At 34.9% G+C, this 20,242-nt stretch overlaps 1 protein-coding gene across 1 annotated transcript in view; it reads left to right on the top strand.

Moving 5' to 3' along the window:
* TRPM7 (transient receptor potential cation channel subfamily M member 7) overlaps positions 1–20,242 on the top strand; it is a 94,362-nt gene that overhangs the window by 20,832 nt on the left and 53,288 nt on the right. The window contains exons 9-17 of the mRNA XM_014780713.2: positions 5,129–5,263; positions 9,563–9,616; positions 12,416–12,556; positions 12,840–12,974; positions 13,826–14,106; positions 15,198–15,426; positions 16,534–16,689; positions 16,767–16,910; positions 18,675–18,803. Coding sequence (XP_014636199.2) covers positions 5,129–5,263; positions 9,563–9,616; positions 12,416–12,556; positions 12,840–12,974; positions 13,826–14,106; positions 15,198–15,426; positions 16,534–16,689; positions 16,767–16,910; positions 18,675–18,803 — 1,404 coding nt within the window. The remainder of the gene's footprint in view (positions 1–5,128; positions 5,264–9,562; positions 9,617–12,415; positions 12,557–12,839; positions 12,975–13,825; positions 14,107–15,197; positions 15,427–16,533; positions 16,690–16,766; positions 16,911–18,674; positions 18,804–20,242) is intronic.

Genomic DNA, 20,242 nt, shown 5'->3' with positions numbered 1-20,242 from the left:
TGGAAACAACCTAAGTGTCCATCAATGGATAAATGGATAAAGAAATTGTTGTATATATACACAATGGAATATCATTTAGACATAAAAAAGAGTGAAATCTTGCCATTTGCGACAGCATGGTTGGACCTCGAGGGCATTGTGCTAAGTGAAATAAGTCAGAAAAACACAAATACTGAATGACCTCTTACACAGCCACGTACCACATAATGACGTTTCGATCAGCGATGGACTACATATATGATGGTAGTCCCATAAGATTAGTATGATATAGCCTAGGTTTGCGTAAGTACACTCTATGATGTTTGCACAACGATGAAATTGCCTAACTGCATTTCTCAGAACATATCCCTGTCGTTAAGTGATGCATGACTGTAGGTGGAATTAAAAAAAAAATCAAGCTCATAGATACAGAGAACAGATTAGTTGTTGCCAGAGGCTGGGAGTAGGGCGTGGGAGAAATGGGTGAAGAGCTTCAAAGGTTAAGAAAAGTGAGAAAAAAAAGGAAATAGTGCTCTGTGTACAAGAGAACTCATTACAACATTCTCTTGGATGTTTAGACCAGTTTTTTCTGCAGTCTCCCCCATCTTACTAAATGGCAACAACCCCTTCCCAGTTTCTGAGACAATAAACCTTAGTGTCATTTTTTACTTTTCTCTTTCTCATATATTCCAGTCCAATTCCATTTGTAAATCTTTTTAGATCTACTTTCAAAATACCCAATTTTATCATCCTTGTCCAATCTACTGTCACCCTTCTGTGTTGTTTTAGTATCATCCTTTTTGGTTTTCTTACTCTCATTTTTCCTCTCCTTTTACGCACAGAAGATGGATCACATCACGTTTACCCAGAGCACAATCTAGAGCCCTTATGATGGCTGACAAGGCTTTATATCATCTGACCCATTACTACCTCTCTTACCTTACGTGTTACCACTATCCTCTTTATTTTCTTTTATGTAGCCATGGTGATCCTCTTGCTGTTCTTAGAACATATCAAGAATGCTCATATCTCTGTAATTTGTACTTGCTCTCTTCTGTGTCTGGAAAATTATACCCCCAGGTACCTACCCAGGCTTGCTTCCTCTTTTCTTTCTGGCTTCTAACCAAATGTTTCTTCCTCAGTTAAGCTTTTACTCTCTACCCTATTTTAATAGCTCCCTATGATAGCATTTTCTTTCGTCTTCTCTGCATCTTTTTTCTCGTTAGCATTTATCATCATCTGGTAAACCATATATTTTAACTGTTTATTTGTTTATCTCTCTACTCCTAGAAAGTAAATTTATGAAAGCAAGAATATTTTTCAATTTTGTTCACTGCTGTATTCACAACCTGACACATAGTAAGCGCTTAACAAATTTTTGTTACATGTCTGAATCAGTAGGAGGCTGTGTAAATTAACCATTCACCCATATCTTGGAGTACTGTCCAGCCTTTACGGAGGATGAGCAGATCATTTCTAGCTACATAATGTAAACAGCAAATTGCAGAAAAATATGCAGAGCATGATCTTAATTGTGGCAAATTCTGTTTATGAGTGCACACACATTTGTGCATATCTGCATGCACGGTGTGGTAATAGAACCTTTCTGGAACTGTTAATATGGGATATGTCTGCAGAGATGAGGGCCAGAGGAGAGAAAGTTTTATATACCATTTTGTGGTATTTGACTTTTTTTTTAACCATGGGATTGTATTACCTACATAATTAAAAAAAAAACTATTTAGTCACTTAACCTCTTAGAGGACTACAGAGGGATGAATTGATGTTAATCAGCTGTGGTAAAACTCCAAAAGTAACCCAACATTTTATTCCCATGAATAATTTCGTTGGATTTTTGGTCTCCTCAGATGCAAAGGCTTGGAAAAAGCCTTTATCTTCTATGTGTATGTGGTTTATCTCATGGATATGTTCTGCACAATGTTATCTATTTGATTTTATGCTTCTTTCATGATAAACATAGAGTTTGCAGGACAGTTGTTTTACTTTTTTTCCTCTTGATTGTTAGTTCAGTATGTATTGAGTGTATGAAGAAATGCTGCTTTCAAAGCAGATACTTTTTAAACTAAATCTCTTTTTCTCAGATATGAAAATTTTGTCGTACTTTGCTGTTGTTCCAGGGCAATGGTTATAAGCTCAAATTGAATACTTTTTTTTTTTTTGTGAGGAAGATCAGCCCTGTGCTAACATCTGCCAATCCTCCTCTTTTTTTGCTGAGGAGGATTGGCCCTGGGCTAACATCCGTGCCCGTCTTTCTCCACTCTATATGGGACGCTGCCACAGCATGGCTTGCCAAGTGGTGCGTCGGTGCGCGCCCAGGATCTGAACCGGCAAACCCCGGGCCGCCGCAGTGGAGCACGCGCAGTTAACCACTTGCGCCACCGGGCTGGCCCCAATACTCCTTTTTTTAAAAGAAAAATTTTATGCATCTTTTTATTATACAAAAACGAAATTTTATAAAAATTACTACACAATTAAAAAAAAACAATATAATGCCCTAATTGTAATAAAAACAGAGAAACAAAAATGATTTATAATAAAAATAGGTATTTCAGTATGAAGATGCTCAAGAATGGCAACATATAAAAGACATAATCAGTAATCATATGCTTGCACTTACTATCCGTAGAATCAGTGTAAATGCTGCAGTTGTGAGTGCAGACTAATGCAGGAATGTTATTGGTAAATGGGGAGCAGAAAAACACCCCTTACAAGTACAGGACAGGGAAACAGCAGACATAAGACCAAGTGGGCAATAGAGTAAAAATTGTTAACGTTGGGGCCAGCCTGGTGGTGTAGCGGTTAAGTTTGCGTGCTCTGCTTCAGCGCCCCTCGGTTCACAGGTTCGGATCCCAGGTGCGGACCTAGGCACTGCTTATCAAGCCATGCAGTGGCGGCATCCCATATAAAGTAGAAGAAGGTGGGCACGGACGTTAGCCCAGGGCCAGTCTTCCTCAGTAAAAAAGAGGAGGATTGGCAATAGATGTTAGCTCAGGGCTAATCTTCCTCTCACACACACAAAAGTTGTTAACGTTAGAGTAAGTAATAACAAATCAGAATTATTTTTATGTGATAAAAGAAAGAATGAAATAATCGTAACTAAAATAGGAATAACATGCCATGATAAATTGCAGGCTGTTAATATGAGAAAATGAGTAAATATTGCATTCTTATAAATTAGTTGGGCCTTATTTTTTTTTTTTTTAAAGATTTTATTTATTCCCCCCAAAGCCCCAGTGGATAGTTGTATGTCATAGCTGCACATCCTTCTAGTTGCTGTATGTGGGACTCGGCCTCAGGATGAACGGAGAAGTGGTGCCTCGATGCGCACCCAGGATCTGAACCCCGGGCCACCAGCATCGCAGCGCACGCACTTAACCACCAAGCCACAGGGCCGGCCCATGGGCCTTATTTTTAAGTGCAGTGTCAAAGCGTTTTTCTTGTTATGACATAGAACTAGGTGGTGAGGGCCGGCCCCGTGGCTTAGCGGTTAAGTGCGCGCGCTCTGCTGCTGACGGCCCGGGTTCGGATCCTGGGTGCGCACCGACGCACTGCTTCTCCGGCCATGCTGAGGCCGTGTCCCACATACAGCAACTAGACGGATGTGCAGCTATGACATACAACTATCTACTGGGGCTTTGGGGGGAAAAATAAAAATAAATAAAATCTTTAAAAAAAAAAAAAGAACTAGGTGGTGAAAAATATCACAGAAAACATATCTTCCATCTTGAAATCCCATTATATATAAGGCATGCAGTTAGTCTCTGTACAGTCATGTGCCACATAACGATGTTTCAGTCGACAATGGACCACATATATGATGATGCTCCCGTAAGATTAGTACCATATAGCCTAGGTGTGTAGTAGGCTATACCATTTTGGTTTGTATAATTCTACTCTGATGTTCGCACAACGACAAAATCGCCTAACAGCAGCATTTCTCAGAACGTATTCCCTGTCGTTAAGTGACACATGACTTGTACTTAAAAAGATCTTGGAGACCATATCCTTTGATAAGGGATGGAAATAGAGGATAGATTGGAGAAAGAAATGGTAATAGAAGCTGCTGTAGAGAAGTTGTATAGTTGTATGAAAAACTTCTGAAGACAGAATCAGAATAAGATTGAAAAACAGGTAAAAAAAACCCCAATGATTTTGGTATTGATTTTCACTGGAAAGTTTTTTTTTTTTTATCATATGGTACCAAAATATTAAAAATATACAGAAGCAATAATGAGATATCATTAAAGTAATATTAAGCATATTAATATTCTATTAATAAAGAACCTTTATTAATGATATTCAGTGAAATCTCTGTATTTATATCTCCACTAATTTAACAGTATTTGATTCAAAGTCTGTTAAAGCCTGTAAAAGAGTCCCTAAGAACTTCACAAGGGACAACTACAGATGCTGACTGATATACATGTGTTATATTAAACTCAATGGCAGAGGTTATATTGCTGTTAAGAGATGTGATTTTTCTCGAAGAATGAATAATTTCTGTTCAAGTTCTAAAAGTAAAACTAAATACAATCTTGACTGACTTATATGGTAGTGTATTTTTGGAAAGTTCATTGTAGAACAAACCATGATAATACTTTGTGTTTATATGTAAAGCAGAATTACTAGGGATTTTCACTCGTGAGTGTCTAATAGGATAATGGAAAGTTGTGTAAGATCTGGGACAGTTCCTTTTAGAGTGTGATTGTCTGGCATGTTGCATGATTTCTGGTATCTTTTGACTCAACCCATTAAATGTTAGTAGTATCCTCCAGTTATTGAAGTGATCCCTCCAAAAAACCTTTTCTAAACATTGAGAACCATTGCTCTAAAGTATTTTTCCCCCATATTTACTTGATGATGAATTCTTTCTTGTTTTTTTTTCCCATGTAAAAACACTCGCTCTCCTACAGAAATGATGTTTATGGAATGTCCTTTGGGGAGTGCTACTCTAGAGAGATCTTTTCATCTATTCCCTATATCCCTTAAGTCCTAGCCTTTTACTTTTTTTTTATTTTGTTCTAAAGCTGTTTGGTAACAACAGGTGTAAATCCTAAGGACTTGCATTTAGAACTGTTCGGTAGTTACAATGTGTGAGACATATTTATTAATTTTGGTTCTCTTTTAGGTTGGATCCTTGGAACAAGCTATGCTTGATGCTCTTGTAATGGATAGAGTTGCATTTGTAAAACTTCTTATTGAAAATGGAGTAAGCATGCATAAATTCCTTACCATTCCTAGACTGGAAGAACTTTACAACACTGTAAGTGTATGTTAAAATTCTTCGTTGACTAAGTTTTATCATCTTTGGAAAGTGTCATTTTACCTGAACGTATCCAGTCCTATTGGTAAAACCTTTAATACCTTCCTCGATTACTTGGAAAAATTATAGCCAGTCTTAGTATGGATTCGTTGTATGACAGTCTGAAACCCTCTCCTTGTTTCTGGAGACCTCCGCTGTCACCATAACCACATAGGAAAGAAATATAGTGTTAACAACTCTATCTCCCTTTTCCTCCCCTCACTCCTTTTTAAAACTAAAGGATCAACTTCTTAATTATAGAATCATTATATTTCTTGCTTTTTTCTTTTTTTCTTGGTGGTCGTTTGTTACACCAAATTTCTTTTGACTCCTTTACCTAACGGAGAAATTACATACTGCTTTTTCTTTTCTCCTTGTTGTTTTTTACATTCATGATTTTGACCTTGTGGTGTCCCCCTTTTACTTAAATACTGTTTTTCATTTTTATGCTGAAGAGCTCATAAAAGCTAATTAGTCCCTTCACAAAGCCTTTTTTTATTTCATTTCAAATTTCATGTCCCTGGCATTGGAGAGGGTAAATACTACCCTTCTTATTGATTTTCCATGTTACTAATATGAATTTTTTTTTTTTTTTTTTAAGATTTTATTTATTTATTTTTTCCCCCCAAAGCCCCAGTAGATAGTTGTATGTCATAGCTGCACATCCCTCTAGTTGCTGTATGTGGGACTCGGCCTCAGGATGGACGGAGAAGTGGTGCCTCGGTGCGCGCCCAGGATCCGAACCCGGGCCACCAGCATCAGAGCGCGCACACTTAACCACCAAGCCACGGGGCCAGCCCACTAATATGAATTTAATTGAGCTATACTTTGAGGAGCACTATGACCAGATCCTAGCTTTCTAACTTTGACCTCTCTGCAAAGCTGTGTCCATGCATTCATCCGTTTCTCCCTATTTACCTCCTCTTCATTCCTGATTTCTTTGTACTAGTCAATCATTTCCCGTCTATACTACTTCACTAATCTAACCTCTTTGTCTAGTGTTTGATCAAATCAATTCTTTAATTATTCTAATAATCATGTATTTTACCATATCTTTCCCCAGTTTAAAAACTTGATGGCTCCCCAATGTGTATGGAATAATACCCAGAAAAAGCTCTCCAGCTTTTGAAACTTTGAAATTTTGCCTCTTGTACACTTGCCCTTTTTATTCCCACCCCCATACCCTCATACTGGTTGTTTCAACTACATTGTCTACCTACTATTTCCCAAAAATATAAACTTTTTTAAAAAAGCATTTGCTGTTTACGCAGTGCTGGTCTGTGTTTTTCTTCCAACTATTTCCCACTTAGTAAAATTTTGTTCCTTGTTTAGAACTTTGTTCAAATGCCATTGCACTGCCTCCATGAAGCCCAATGGCATAGTTATTTTAGTACAGTTGTATCTTTCCCTGTGGATTGTAAATTTCTTTTGAGTAGAGATTATGTCTTTATTTTCCCCCATGTTTTTCCCTTTAATAGTGTCTAGCACAGTTACATTGAACTTTGTTGGCGTTCTGCTGTCTCTAGCAAACAGATGTAAAACTTAAAAGGATTATTCACTGTGCTGAAGTAAGGTTTATCCCTGAAATGTAAAGCAAATATAAAACAATAAAAATAAAAATTGATCCCATTAGCAAGGCAAGTAATTTTTTTAATTGTATAACTCAGAGCTATTAGATAATAGTTACTTTGAGCATCAATTATTGATAAAATTTTTTAAAGTTTAAGATAAAGCAGTGGTTCTTGAACTTCTTGGTTATCAGGGTCCTATTACATAAAAATTATTGAGGACTTCAAAGAGCTGTTCTAAAGAGGTTTTGTTTATGTGTGTTGATATTTACCATATTAGAGTGTAAAACCAAGAAATTTTAAAAATATTTGTTAATTTGTATTTTAGTAATAATAATAAACCCATTACATATTAACATAACATTTTTCAAGAAAGCAAAAAAATTGGTGAGAGTAGAATAGTTTTATGGTTTTATGAATCTTGTTTATGTATGGCTTCATAGAAGGCAGCTGAATCCTCGTATTTGCTTTTGAATTTAATCTCACAATATCACACATCAAGAAGCCTCTGGAAAACTCCACTGAACATTGAGAGAATGAGAATGAAAAAATGCAAATAACATCTTAACATGATTCTGAAAATACTTTTGATCTCATGGATCTCCTGAAAGAGTTTTGGGGGCCTGCAAGGTCCCTGACCGCACTTTGAGAACTGCTGTCTTAAAGTATATTTATTTTATGCTAAGAAGTTTTATTTAATGAATAAATATTAATGGATAAAGATAAAATAGAATTCCAGAAATTACATTTCTATGTGTGATTGTATATTGTTAGAGAAAATACAATGAAACTTCCTAATACTTCAAAAATAGTGGAATATTTTGTAGTAATTTAGAAGACACATTTATTTATTTGTTTTTAATTTTTTTGTGAGGAAGATTAGCCCTGAGCCAACGTCCGTTGCCAATCCTCCTTTTGCTGAGGAAGATTGGCTGTGGGCCAACATCCGTGCCCATCTTCCCCTACTTTATACGTGGGATGCCTGCCACAACATGGCTTGATCAGCGGTGTGTAGGTCTGCACCCAGGATCCGAAACCGCAAACCCGAGGCCGCTGAAGCAGAGCATGCGAACTTAGCCCCTATACCACCTGGCCAACCCCAGCGCATTTATTTATTTATTTGTTTGTTTGTTTGTTTAGTGAGGAAGATTAGCCCTGAGCTAACATCTGATGCCAATCCTCCTCTTTTTCTGAGGAAGACAGGCCCTGAGCTAACATCCGTGCCCATCTTCCTCTACTTTATATGGGACGCCGCCACAGCATGGCTCAACAAACAGTGCGTCTGTGCGCGCCCGGGATCCGAATCAGTGAACCCCGGGCCGCCGCACCGGAGTGCGCGCACTTAACCACTTGTGCCACCAGGCCGGCCCCCCGACACATTTTTTTTTAAAAGTTAAGGTGGGGGAGAATGGTAGAGAGAACTCTTGAGTGGATAGACTAAATATTATAAAAAGACAGAACAAAGTGTAAGGTAAAATATAGTTCATGTGCAGTATCAGTTATAGTCATCTTTAGATATTATATAGAATTTGAAAACCTAAGAATATCAAAGAAAATAATATTGTTTTCAAAGAAATAATAGGTTTACCAATTAGATTTGAAAATGTATTACGAAGTATTTATGATCAAAATGGAAAAGTAGATTGAATTGATTACCAGAATAACCTCATAAAAAATTAACAATAACTCGGGGCCGGCCCTGTGGCGCATAGCAGTTAAGTGCGTGTGCTCCGCTGCTGGTGGCCTGGGTTCGGATCCCAGGCACGCACCGATGTACCACTTGTCAGGCCATGCTGTGGCGGTGTCCCATATAAAGCAGAGGAAGATGGGCACCTATGTTAGCTCAGGGCCAGTCTTCCTCAGCAAAAAGAGGAGGATTGACATGGATGTTAGCTAAGGGCTGATCTTCCTAAAAAAAAAAAAATAACCATAACTCACTGGTGGGAGAAAAATCCCATTTGCTATTTCTTTTAAACAATAGATTTAAAGTATTGAAAATAAGTCTCAATTTGTGCTGCATAGAATTCATTGCAGTAAATTTCAGATGGGCCAAAGCACTGTCTACAAAGTTTAGAAGAATACATTTTTGGCCCTTTTACCTCAGTCTTGATGGGGGGAGATATACTCCTGGGTATTTTTTCGAAATACAGGATACCATCAAAATAAGACTACTGTAAAAATGAAACTTGTGTTTAGTCTACTTATAGTATACATAAGTGAAAATAAGGTAATAGGGAAAAGATGGCACATATATAAATATTAAAAGTTTGTTACCCAAAATTTTTAAAGTATTGACAGAACTTGATGATTAGTGGCAGAAACAGTTACAGACATTTTAACAAGAAGGAAGAGAGTGTTCACTTCCATTATCAGTGAAATGTAAATTAAATTTAAGATATGATTGTGAAGCTTGCAGTGTTTGCATGACTTTTAGAAAACACAAAGTCTTATGTGTTTTTACATAAGTAAAAATGTAAGAACTTAAGAAATTATACATCTTGTTGAAGGTAACCATGACAGTATGAAATGATTATATCTTTTTCTTTGTTCCATTTTGTGAGCATAACATATTTAACTCAAAAACAATGTAATTTGTGCAAGAAGCTTTATAAAAGTTCTATAAGTAGCAAAAAGGGACGTTGTTATTTTAAAAGAAAAATAATAGTTTACTCTAATTTTTTTCTCCTTAAAGAAACAAGGTCCAACTAATCCAATGCTGTTTCATCTTGTTCGAGACGTCAAACAGGTACAAGATTATTTTTATTTTCAAAAAATGTTATTTTAAAAAATCATTTTTACTTTGTTTCCGAAAAGCATTTAATTTGAATACATCTTAAAAATAACAATAAAATGATGTTTTTTAGATCAAAGTCCCCTTTTGGTAACATAGAAGTAAAGAGCATAATATATTTAGAGATCAAGAAAAAGGAAAGTTGATGAAATTTAGAGCAAGTTTCCTGAGCTTCTAGTTGTCCGAGGTAGAGTGTGATGAATTTCATAATGCTCATTGGTCCAAAAAGGAATATCATTGATAAAATGTATCTTCTTTCTCTGTGTTCAGAAGAAATTTGTTCCCTGGGCATGTAAAGGACATTGAATAAGGACATTGAGTACACTGGATGGTGATCTTCATAGCAGATTTTGCCAGTAACAATGCTGAAATGTGCATGCTTGTGCACTCACTCACTCTTTTTTAAGATCCATTATTGGTAGTGACTGAATATATAATACTGTCATGGTCTAAAGCCATTCTGTGGTGACTAAATTTGATGCGCTGATATTCCTCTTCTCTTCTATTGGGATTCTTTGTGAAGTAATAGTTTTAAACATTTATTAAAAAATTTTTTTTTTTTTTTTAAGATTTTATTTATTCATTTTTTTCCCCCCAAAGCCCCAGTAGATAGCTGTATGTCATAGGTTCACATCCTTCTAGTTGCTGTACGTGGGACTCGGCCTCGCGTTGGACGGAGAAGTGGTGCCTCGGGGCGCGCCCAGGATCCGAACCCCGGGCCGCCAGCATCAGAGCGCGCGCACTTAACCGCTAAGCCACGGAGCCGGCCCCTATTAAAAATTTTATAGTCTTTTAAATTATTGGTATCCAATAGTTTCATTTTCCTTGATGAAAAGATAAAAAATATATGAAATATTTTTTAAGTTTCTGAACTAAAATGCTTTCTTTCTAGAATTCTTCAAAGTTTTACTTGCTATTAAGGGTGTGTGCTATTAAAAAACTGAGAAGATAGAAGTGTCATTTTCTGTTTTAATTTTCTGAGTTTTGTAATTTGTTTAATACTAAACTAGCATCCCATAGGAAGAACTTAGATCTTATTATACTTAAAAAAGTGTTTTTCTCTAATTCAAGTTTTTTTTTGCATGCGCTTTTCTTTATAGCTTTATTGAAATGTATTTCACATACCATAAAATTCATCCATTTAAATTGTATGGTTCATTGGCTTTTAGTATAGTCACAGAGTTTTGCAACCATCACCACAATCTAATTTTACAGTATTTACAATACCCTAGAAAGTAACCCTGTACCCATTAGCAGTCACTCCTCATTCTTGCTCCTTCTGTAGTCCTTGCCTCTGTCCCCTACCCTAGACAACTGTTAATCTCCCATCTCTGTGGATTTGCCTATTCTTGACATTTCATATTAATTTTTTTTGTTTAAATAATAAAACATTTTTTTCTTCTCAGAAAGCTTGAGTAATGGAGGCAACCTTCAGTCCACAGGTTTCTGAAAGATATTTGCATTATGATTTACTTATGTGGGTTAACAGAAAGAACTATAGTTAATTCTGGAAACAAATGTGAGATCTGGTATATATTGACTATTTTTACATTGGTGGGTATAATAATAAGCCCAATCTTTTAATTTCCATAAGTGAAAAATCCTAAAGTAAAGGCAGTAGTGGAATATTTTCTGATTCAGATTAATAAATTGAGTTTTTATAAGAGTTATTTGTATAGTTTGAGAAATTGCTGATCATAATTTTTTTTTTTTTAGATAACTCACATTATTTTCCTTAATTTAAATATTTCCCATTCAAGTAGGCTCATATCCTAATGGTATTTGTCAGATTTTAAAAGCAAAACTAAAAATATCACACATGACATCCTCAATCGTCAAGCCTATTTTGAGGTTGCTTAAGATAAAATAAAAACAAAAATCTTGCATTTAAGATGAAAATGTTTTCTGATTAGTTTTTAAATCAGAGATTTAAAGAATTTAGATATCTCAAAATTAGAAACTTCACAGATAAAACCAAAATGTAAAAAGTGTAAGCGTTTTAAAAAGTAACTAAGTTCGTGAAGTTATAATTAGGGAAATGGAAACAATGGTGATGGTAAGAGGGCAGAATTCGTTAATGTATATAAATCTTCTGATGATTAAACCCTTTTAAGATTACTTAATGAAATTAACCAAATATTTGATTCTGAAACAGGCACTCTTTCCAGACTCACAAATGGCTTATGTTCCAAAAGTTTATTTGTAAGTTGATGCCCTGGGAAAATGAAGTCTTAGTTCTAAACAGTGTTACAAGTAGTAGTTAAATCCTAGACAAGGCTATAAAAACTCATGAAACCTGTAAGATAGCCAATATAATTTGGGTTAAAAAATACTTAAAAGTATTTATGGGCCCATCTGGAAACATAATTAACATGTATAGCATTATTTTTGCAGGAAAATGCCATTTATGATATGTGCCACAGTGAAAATGGAATACTTGGCTCTTAGAAGTTCCTTTGCCTCTGTGTATGGAGGATTAGGGCCGTGGAGAGATCAAATTATTTTCCTGCTGTAAGCCGTATTCCCGTCCTGAGCCACACCTTTGAGACTTCAAAACTTTAGAATCCTTCTTTTTATAAAAGGAAATGGAAAAACAAGTCACTCCCTTTTCCTGTAAAGATAGCTGCTGGCAACTCCAGATTCCTGTAACAAGTAAACATTTGTCATTTTGGAGAGTAGGCATATTTCTAGGCCTAGCATGGAAATATTGAGAAATACTATCCTGTCCATTTAAAACTAATGTTTTGTTTCCAGGGAAATCTTCCTCCGGGATATAAGATCACTCTAATTGATATAGGACTTGTTATTGAATATCTTATGGGAGGAACCTATAGATGCACCTACACTCGGAAACGTTTTCGATTAATATATAATAGTCTTGGTGGAAATAATCGGGTATGTAATATTTGGGGGGAAGTCTATATATATGTGCTTTAAAATTAACTCATACACTTTAAAAGTTAAAAATTACTTATATTACAGTGGTGAAAGTAGCATTGTCTTAAAAATATGAGATTTTTAACTGAGTACTTAGAAATATTTTGTAATTGAAATCATAAACAAATACATTTTTTTGTGTGTATACACACATTTATACTTATATATAAATTGATTCTTGAATTTTTGTAGCATATCAACATATTTAAATCTGTAAAAACTAACAAGCTTTCATTTTCAGAGATCTGGCCGAAATACCTCCAGCAGCACTCCTCAGTTGCGCAAGAGTCATGAATCTTTCAGCAATAGGGAAGATAAAAAGGAAAGAATGAGACATAATCATTTCATTAAAACAGCACAGCCATACCGACCAAAGGTATATTTGTTTAAATATTACCCTTTCTAGATTTTGGATTTTGTTCTTTCTAAATTACTCAGTATTATGAAACAAAAAGCTACTAAAGAGTAAGACTTATCTTTTTTTTTTAGTTATATGTTTAATTCTTCATTTTCCCATACCAAAACATATTCATTGTAAGTTAGTGATTCTATTAACTTTTTCTTATTTAGCTATGATGATAACAATTTTTAAAATGTTTTGATAAAGGCTTAACTGCCTCCTTTTATTCTGTTTTCGCTTGACAACATGCAAGGCAAAGGTGTTATCAAAACTCTTTATTTTTTTGTTTTTTTGCTGGGAAGGATTCACCTTGAGCTGACATCTGTTGCCAGTCTTTCTCTCGTTTTTTTTTTTTTCCCTCCCTAAAGCCCCAGTACATAGTTGTATATTCTAGTTGTAGGTCCTTCTCCTTCTATGTGAGCCACCGCCACAGCAGCTACTGACAGACAAGTGGTGTGGTTCTGCACCTGGGAACCGAACCTGGGCTGCTGAAGCAGAGCGCACCAAACTTTAACCACTAGGCCATCAGCACTGGCTCTCAAAACTTTTGTTTCATTAAAATTGTGTGTTATCAGATATCAGTTGAAATATTTAGGCCCTTTAATCTTGGAAAACTTTGTTACAAAGACATGTTCTTGGAAATGCTGTTTCTATAAAATGAATTTTGAGCAATGATAAATATCAAGTACATAAAATTTATACTATTTTGATTTGTGCAGTTAAATGAAGTTAAAGAATAGCATAAAGCGAGATTTTATAAAAATTCTCACATGAATGTCATTTGGCTTTATTATAATGAGCCTTATAACATTTATTTTCCCTTGAAGATTGATACAACTGTGGAAGAAGGAAAGAAGAAAAGAACCAAAGATGAAATTGTAGATATTGATGATCCAGAAACAAAGCGCTTTCCTTATCCACTTAATGAACTGTTAATTTGGGCTTGCCTTATGAAGAGGCAGGTCATGGCTCGTTTTTTATGGCAGCATGGTGAAGAGTCGATGGCTAAAGCATTAGTTGCCTGTAAGATCTATCGTTCAATGGCGTATGAAGCAAAGCAGAGTGACCTCGTAGATGATACTTCAGAAGAATTGAAACAGTATTCCAAGTAAGTTATATTTTATCATTTGAAACATTTTAAAAATACAAAATAGATTGTATTTAAGTGGAGGTTATAGTGCCATGCACTAAGTGGGGTATAGATGGATAATTTTATTGGTATAATTAAGAGAAACCCATTTTAAAAATATATTAGGTATTTTTAAAAATTCAGAAAGAAATTTTGCTGCCTATGCATGTAAAAAAGAGATTATTGTATTGTTTGCAATTCAGGGTTAAATATTTCAGCAAGAAAGAAGAAATGCCAGAAGTCAGTTTGATAATTGCATGTAGTAGCAATTAGATTTGGAAAAGTTCCTTCTGACATGGTAAGAAAAGGAAGAAAGTGAGGTTTGAGCTGTGTTCTAAGGAAATGAATTGAATTCAACTAGAAGGGCATTTCAGATGGTGGAACTACATATATAGAGGAATAAAACAGTTCACAGAAGTTTACAGTTTATTTAAGGGAGTAATAGAATGTTCAACTGGAAAGGTAGTTTGTAGGAAGCTTTATGATAGAGAATAGGACACCTCTCCCCTAAAATGGGCTGTCTTTGGAAGAGAGTAAGAGTCGTTACTGAAACTAACTCAAGCAGAGATCCTATGATCACTTACTGAGGATTTAAAATTCAGATGTTTTTTATGATTAGGTTAGTCCCTATTCACATTATTCATCCTCTCTACTGGATACCAACTCTTTTCTACGTTTTAAATACTGTATAGAGACTTTTTGAACAGAGTGTCTGAACATTGTCAGTTTGGGTTTCCTGGAAGAGTATAAGTTTATTTCCAGAACCAGGGGGAAGTGATCTGAAGTCACCTTTTCAGTCTTGTTCTTGTTTTTTTTTTTTTAATTAATTAATTAAGTTGTTTATTTAGTCAGTCCTGTTCTTAATGTGATATATTTTAATATTTTGTGATTTTCACGTAATAGTAAATATCTGAAAACACAGAGCTGCTATGATTGTAATGCCTCACAGTTCCCTAACTGTGTGTGTGGAAATATTAAAAACTGGGATATGTTATGAATGAATTTAAGACTAGCGGTTTAAAACTGCAGTTTGGTAATCTAAATATGTTTTGGCTTTTATCTTTTGATAGTGATTTTGGTCAACTGGCAGTTGAATTACTAGAACAGTCCTTCAGACAAGATGAAACTATGGCTATGAAATTGCTCACTTATGAACTGAAAAACTGGAGTAATTCCACCTGCCTTAAGTTAGCAGTTTCTTCAAGACTTAGACCTTTTGTAGCCCACACCTGTACACAAATGTTGTTATCCGATATGTGGATGGGAAGGCTGAATATGAGGAAGAATTCCTGGTACAAGGTATATCTTAGAAATAATTTTACATGAAGTGCGTGATTAGGTAAAAAGAACAGAAAATTGGCCTAGATGTATAGTAAAATGCCTTGATTTATGATGATGGTGGAGGTGGTGGACTTGACATTTTATCCCAAGAGGCATGAAATGGCCTTTTTTTCCTCCTATTCTTCACTCTCAATCCTTTTCAGGGGTGTGTAATGATTGTTGCCCCTATCTGAGCCAGAAGCATGAGGGCAACAAACAGAAGTATTGGTGTTTACAGCCCTGAGCAGCCATGAGGAAAGTTGCTACTTTAAGAAAAGATGATTCCCAAATTCTAAAATTCAGTATCTATCTACTAACTTAATAATCTGTTACATTTAATTTACTTGAAGTATATTGGATATTCCCGGTTTTTATGGTTAAGGATTTCGTAAAATGTAGGCTGGTACTTTCAGTTTTGTCATTGCGAGAGATATTACTTAAAACTTTTCCTTTTTATTATCTTTTATCTTAAATAAGGTACAGAAATTTAGAAGGCACAAATCAGGCAAGTAGTTTAACCATTGACCATTGTAAGTGGATAACAAATACTAATCATCTACTAAAAACTATGATGAAAGATTAACCAATAGAAACCCTGATGCACAATTATAATTTCTTTGTGCTTTAGGATTTTGTAGGTAATACATAAGATTTTAGAAATAATCCTTTTTGTTTATAGAGGCACAAGCTGAGTAATGTTATGACGTGGAACCCTTGCAGAGAGATATTTAGGATAAAATAAAGCACATAGCAACTTCGTAAAGCTTGAATTTTGTTTAAACAAAAATGTATTTTCTGAACAAATTGTAATCTGATTTTTTTTAAAGACAAGTCTATAATAATTATTTAATCTTTTCTATACCCTCATATAATAATAATCAAATGTTACTCCTTAAAACAATTCAACCTGGGCCTCTTTAAATATAATATGTAAGTAAAAAATGAAGTTTTTGTTTTTTTCCCTACACTACCAGGGGCAAAATGGCTAACAATCAGGATATTTAACCCCTTCTTATTGCTTTTATTATATTCTTGAAGGTCATTAATTTTAAAATGTAAACTTATATGTGTTTCTAAAATTTTTAGGTCATATTAAGCATTTTAGTTCCACCTGCCATATTAATGCTAGAATATAAAACTAAAGCTGAAATGTCCCATATTCCACAATCTCAAGATGCCCATCAGATGACAATGGAAGACAGCGAAAACAACTTTCAAAACATAACAGAAGAGATTCCCATGGTAAGGAGGAAATAAATTTTAAAGTAAATATAAATTTTTTGTGAATAAATGTACAATAAATGTTATTTTTATTTTAGGAGGTGTTTAAAGAAATAAGAATACTGGACAGTAATGAAGGAAAGAATGAAATGGAGATACAAATAAAATCAAAAAAGCTTCCAATCACGCGAAAGTTTTATGCCTTTTATCATGCACCAATTGTAAAATTCTGGTTTAACACGGTATGTTTTTAAATTGTGTGAGCATAATGTTTTTAAAAGATAGGCTTTAGGACACCCTTGGTCTAGAGTCCATGTTAATTTTGCTATAACTTAGATCGCTGAAAAGCCATTTTCCATTTAAAGGAGCAATAAGTTTGGCTTAGTTTCATCCAAATTGCCATCATATAGAATGATAAACATAATAAATCTTAGTTCTAATTGGAACTAGAAATTTACTAAACAAATATATGGTAACCATATGCCTTTGTACGTGGGTAACACATACTAATCTAAAAATATCGGTAAAGATTAACCAAAAGAAACTTTGATACACAATTATAATTTCCTTGTGCTTTAGGATTTTGCAGATAATATGTATTTTGGAAATAAACCTTTTTGCAGTGTTAATTGATGGTGAATAGTAATCTAGATCATTCATATCAGTGGTATAATAGCTTATTTCTTTAATTTTATTATAGTACGTATTTGATGATCTGCCACATAATTGTCTTTTCTCTTGCTTTATGGAAGAACAGATTTAACTACCAGATTAAAGAGCATATATTTCCATAGATGGATGAACTCACTTGAAGAAACACATGAAATTAGCCCCTACTTTTAACCAGGAGCTGAGTGAATGAGTTTTTACTCCCCTTCCCAGAAAAACTAAGTGTTTTATTTTGTTGTTTTTCATTTTCATCAACAGGCTTTTTTTGAATTGCCGAAGTATACAAATTGCTTTGTGCTAAGATGAACATTTGAGAATTTGTTCCTTCAACCATTCTTTTCTCACCCACACACATGCCTATTAACCTGAGACTAATTCATTACATTTCCTTCTCATATGAAAATTTGCTTGCTCCATCTTGTTCAGATGTTGAAATTGCAAATCTCAATTACTAATATAATCCCCAAATTTTGTCCCCACTAATAGAAATAATGTAGGTTTCTTAAATTTGCATTCATGTGAATGACTGTTTAAAAATGGGCAACGTAGGTGGCTGCAGGAAGTTCTCTTTTCCTTATTGCAGTTTATTTCCCTACCCTGCTATAGCTTAAATCAAGGTTGTGGCTTGTTTTAAGGCTGGTAGAGGCAAGGAGAGCGATGAGAGGATTCTTAGCCACAGTTGTTCTGGGGTCAACAAGTCTGGGTTTTCCTCTGAAATGAAATGACTCTTCAGGATGTTATTATACCTAGACCATACCATACCTCCCCCCCGCCCCCCATAATCTTTTTTGTTAAGAGTATCAAAAGTGGGATATTCCCTTACCTAGGGAAAATGCTTTTCATATTTGTTTCCTTTCTTGGGATTCAACCTCAGTGACTGGGAGCTAGGAAAGGACCACTTCTCTTTCCTAGGAATACTCTTTGGTTGAGGGAGGGAGGGGGCAGGTAGTATGTGTTTCTTGATGATGATGGTGGTGAAATTCTAAAGTAAATTTAATATATTTTGATACTTTAGGTATAATATAAGTGAAGCGGAATTATGTGGACTATGCTGAGAACATAAATCTGATATTATAAAGTTCTTCCTGTGGGAAGTACCAGAAAGTCAACAGGGTTCTAGAACAACACATTTATACCCTGAGGACTATTTATATTTTGATTGATAAATGCAATATCTGCACTGAAGAAGAGTTACTTCTAAAACTGTTTTAATGTTGAAGCTGGGAGATGGTTCACAAGGACTCATTTAATCTCTTTTTTTGTGTATGCTTGTAAATTTTCATAATTTTTATTTTGTAATCAATTTTATTCATATCTTGTATTTTCTTTTTTATTAGTTGGCATACTTAGGATTTCTGATGCTTTACACGTTTGTGGTTCTTGTGCAAATGGAACGATTACCTTCAGTTCAAGAATGGATTGTTATTGCTTATATTTTTACCTATGCTATTGAGAAAGTCCGTGAGGTATGTCTTTGCTGTTTCCTATCAGTAACTTACTGTGTATATGAAAGGTGTTTTGTTTTGTTTTGGGTATGTATGTGAGTATGTGTATGTGCTGTTCGTAATTTCAGTAGGAGATGACATTATACAAGTGTAGAACATGTTTATTTTAGCTGTTCTAACAATCATGGCAAAAGAATAGAGATCAGTGTTTTGTTAATTTTGTCATAATTACAGAGACAATGATTTGTCTCAGAAACATAGCCTAGATCTGTTTTGTTTTATTTCCTCAACATTCATATTTATCCTTTCTGCTACTCTTCAAAAAGTATTAAATATACATAGCCAATCAGGTAGGTAAATATAAATAGGTTCTTATTTTGTTCTTGTATTGTACTGCCCACTAATAAGCCTATTCACTTGTCATTTAGATTTAGATCCCTGTGCCTATCAGAGTTTTCAATTTAAATTGTAAATTTTCTAACATCCTGATTTTGAGAAAAATGGTTTTTTTCTTTAAATACATTTTTATACTTTCTGTTTAAACTAGTAGCTACATAAATGTTGTTTTATAGCATACTTAAACACTTTTGAATTGTTTCATGTCTCTGCTTTACATTTAGAGAATATATGACATTGCTAAAATAAATAGAAGGGATTATACTTCCTTCCCACTTAGGTATCAGAGGAATTTATCTTATTAAATAGCTTATTATGCATTTTAAATTCCTGAGTGCCATAGTCTGTATGTTTTTTTTGTTTGTTTGTTTGTTTTCTGTGAGGGAGATCAGCCCTGAGCTAACATCGTGCTAATCCTCCTCTTTTTGCTGAGGAAGACCGGCTCTGAGCTAACATCTATTGCCAATCCTCCTCCTTTTTTTTCCCCCCAAAGCCCCAGTAGATAGTTGTATGTCATAGTTGCACATCCTGCTAGTTGCTGTATGTGGGACACGGCCTCAGCATGGCCAGAGAAGCAGTGTGTCAGTGCGAGCCCGGGATCCGAACCTGGGCTGCCAGTAGCGGAGCGTGCGCACTTAACCGCTAAGCCACGGGGCCGGCCCATATAGTCTGTATGTTTATGAAATCTGTTGCTTTACCAACATGTTTGAAGAAACTAAGTTGTTAAATTATAAAAGCAAGTTGCAAAAAAATTTTTTCTATTGAGGTCATGATGGTTTATAACAGTGAAATTTCAGTTGTACATTATTATTTGTCAGTTACCATATAAATGTGCCCTTTCACCCCTTGTGCCCACTCCCTAACCCCCTTCCCCTCTGGTAACCGCTAAACTGTTCTCTTTGTCCGTATGTTAGTTTATTTTCCACATATGTGTGAAAGCATACGGTGTTTATCTTTCTCTGTCTGGCTTATTTTGCTTAACGTCATACCTGCAAGGTCCATCCATGTTGTTGTGAAGGGGACAATTTTGTCTTTTTTTTTTTTTTTTACGGCTGAGTAGTATT

Source organism: Ceratotherium simum, chromosome 3 (assembly GCF_057802395.1).
Source record: "Ceratotherium simum simum isolate JZ-2026a chromosome 3, ASM5780239v1, whole genome shotgun sequence".
Taxonomy (NCBI): domain Eukaryota; kingdom Metazoa; phylum Chordata; class Mammalia; order Perissodactyla; family Rhinocerotidae; genus Ceratotherium; species Ceratotherium simum.
This window is presented reverse-complemented; position numbering and strand designations above follow the sequence as displayed.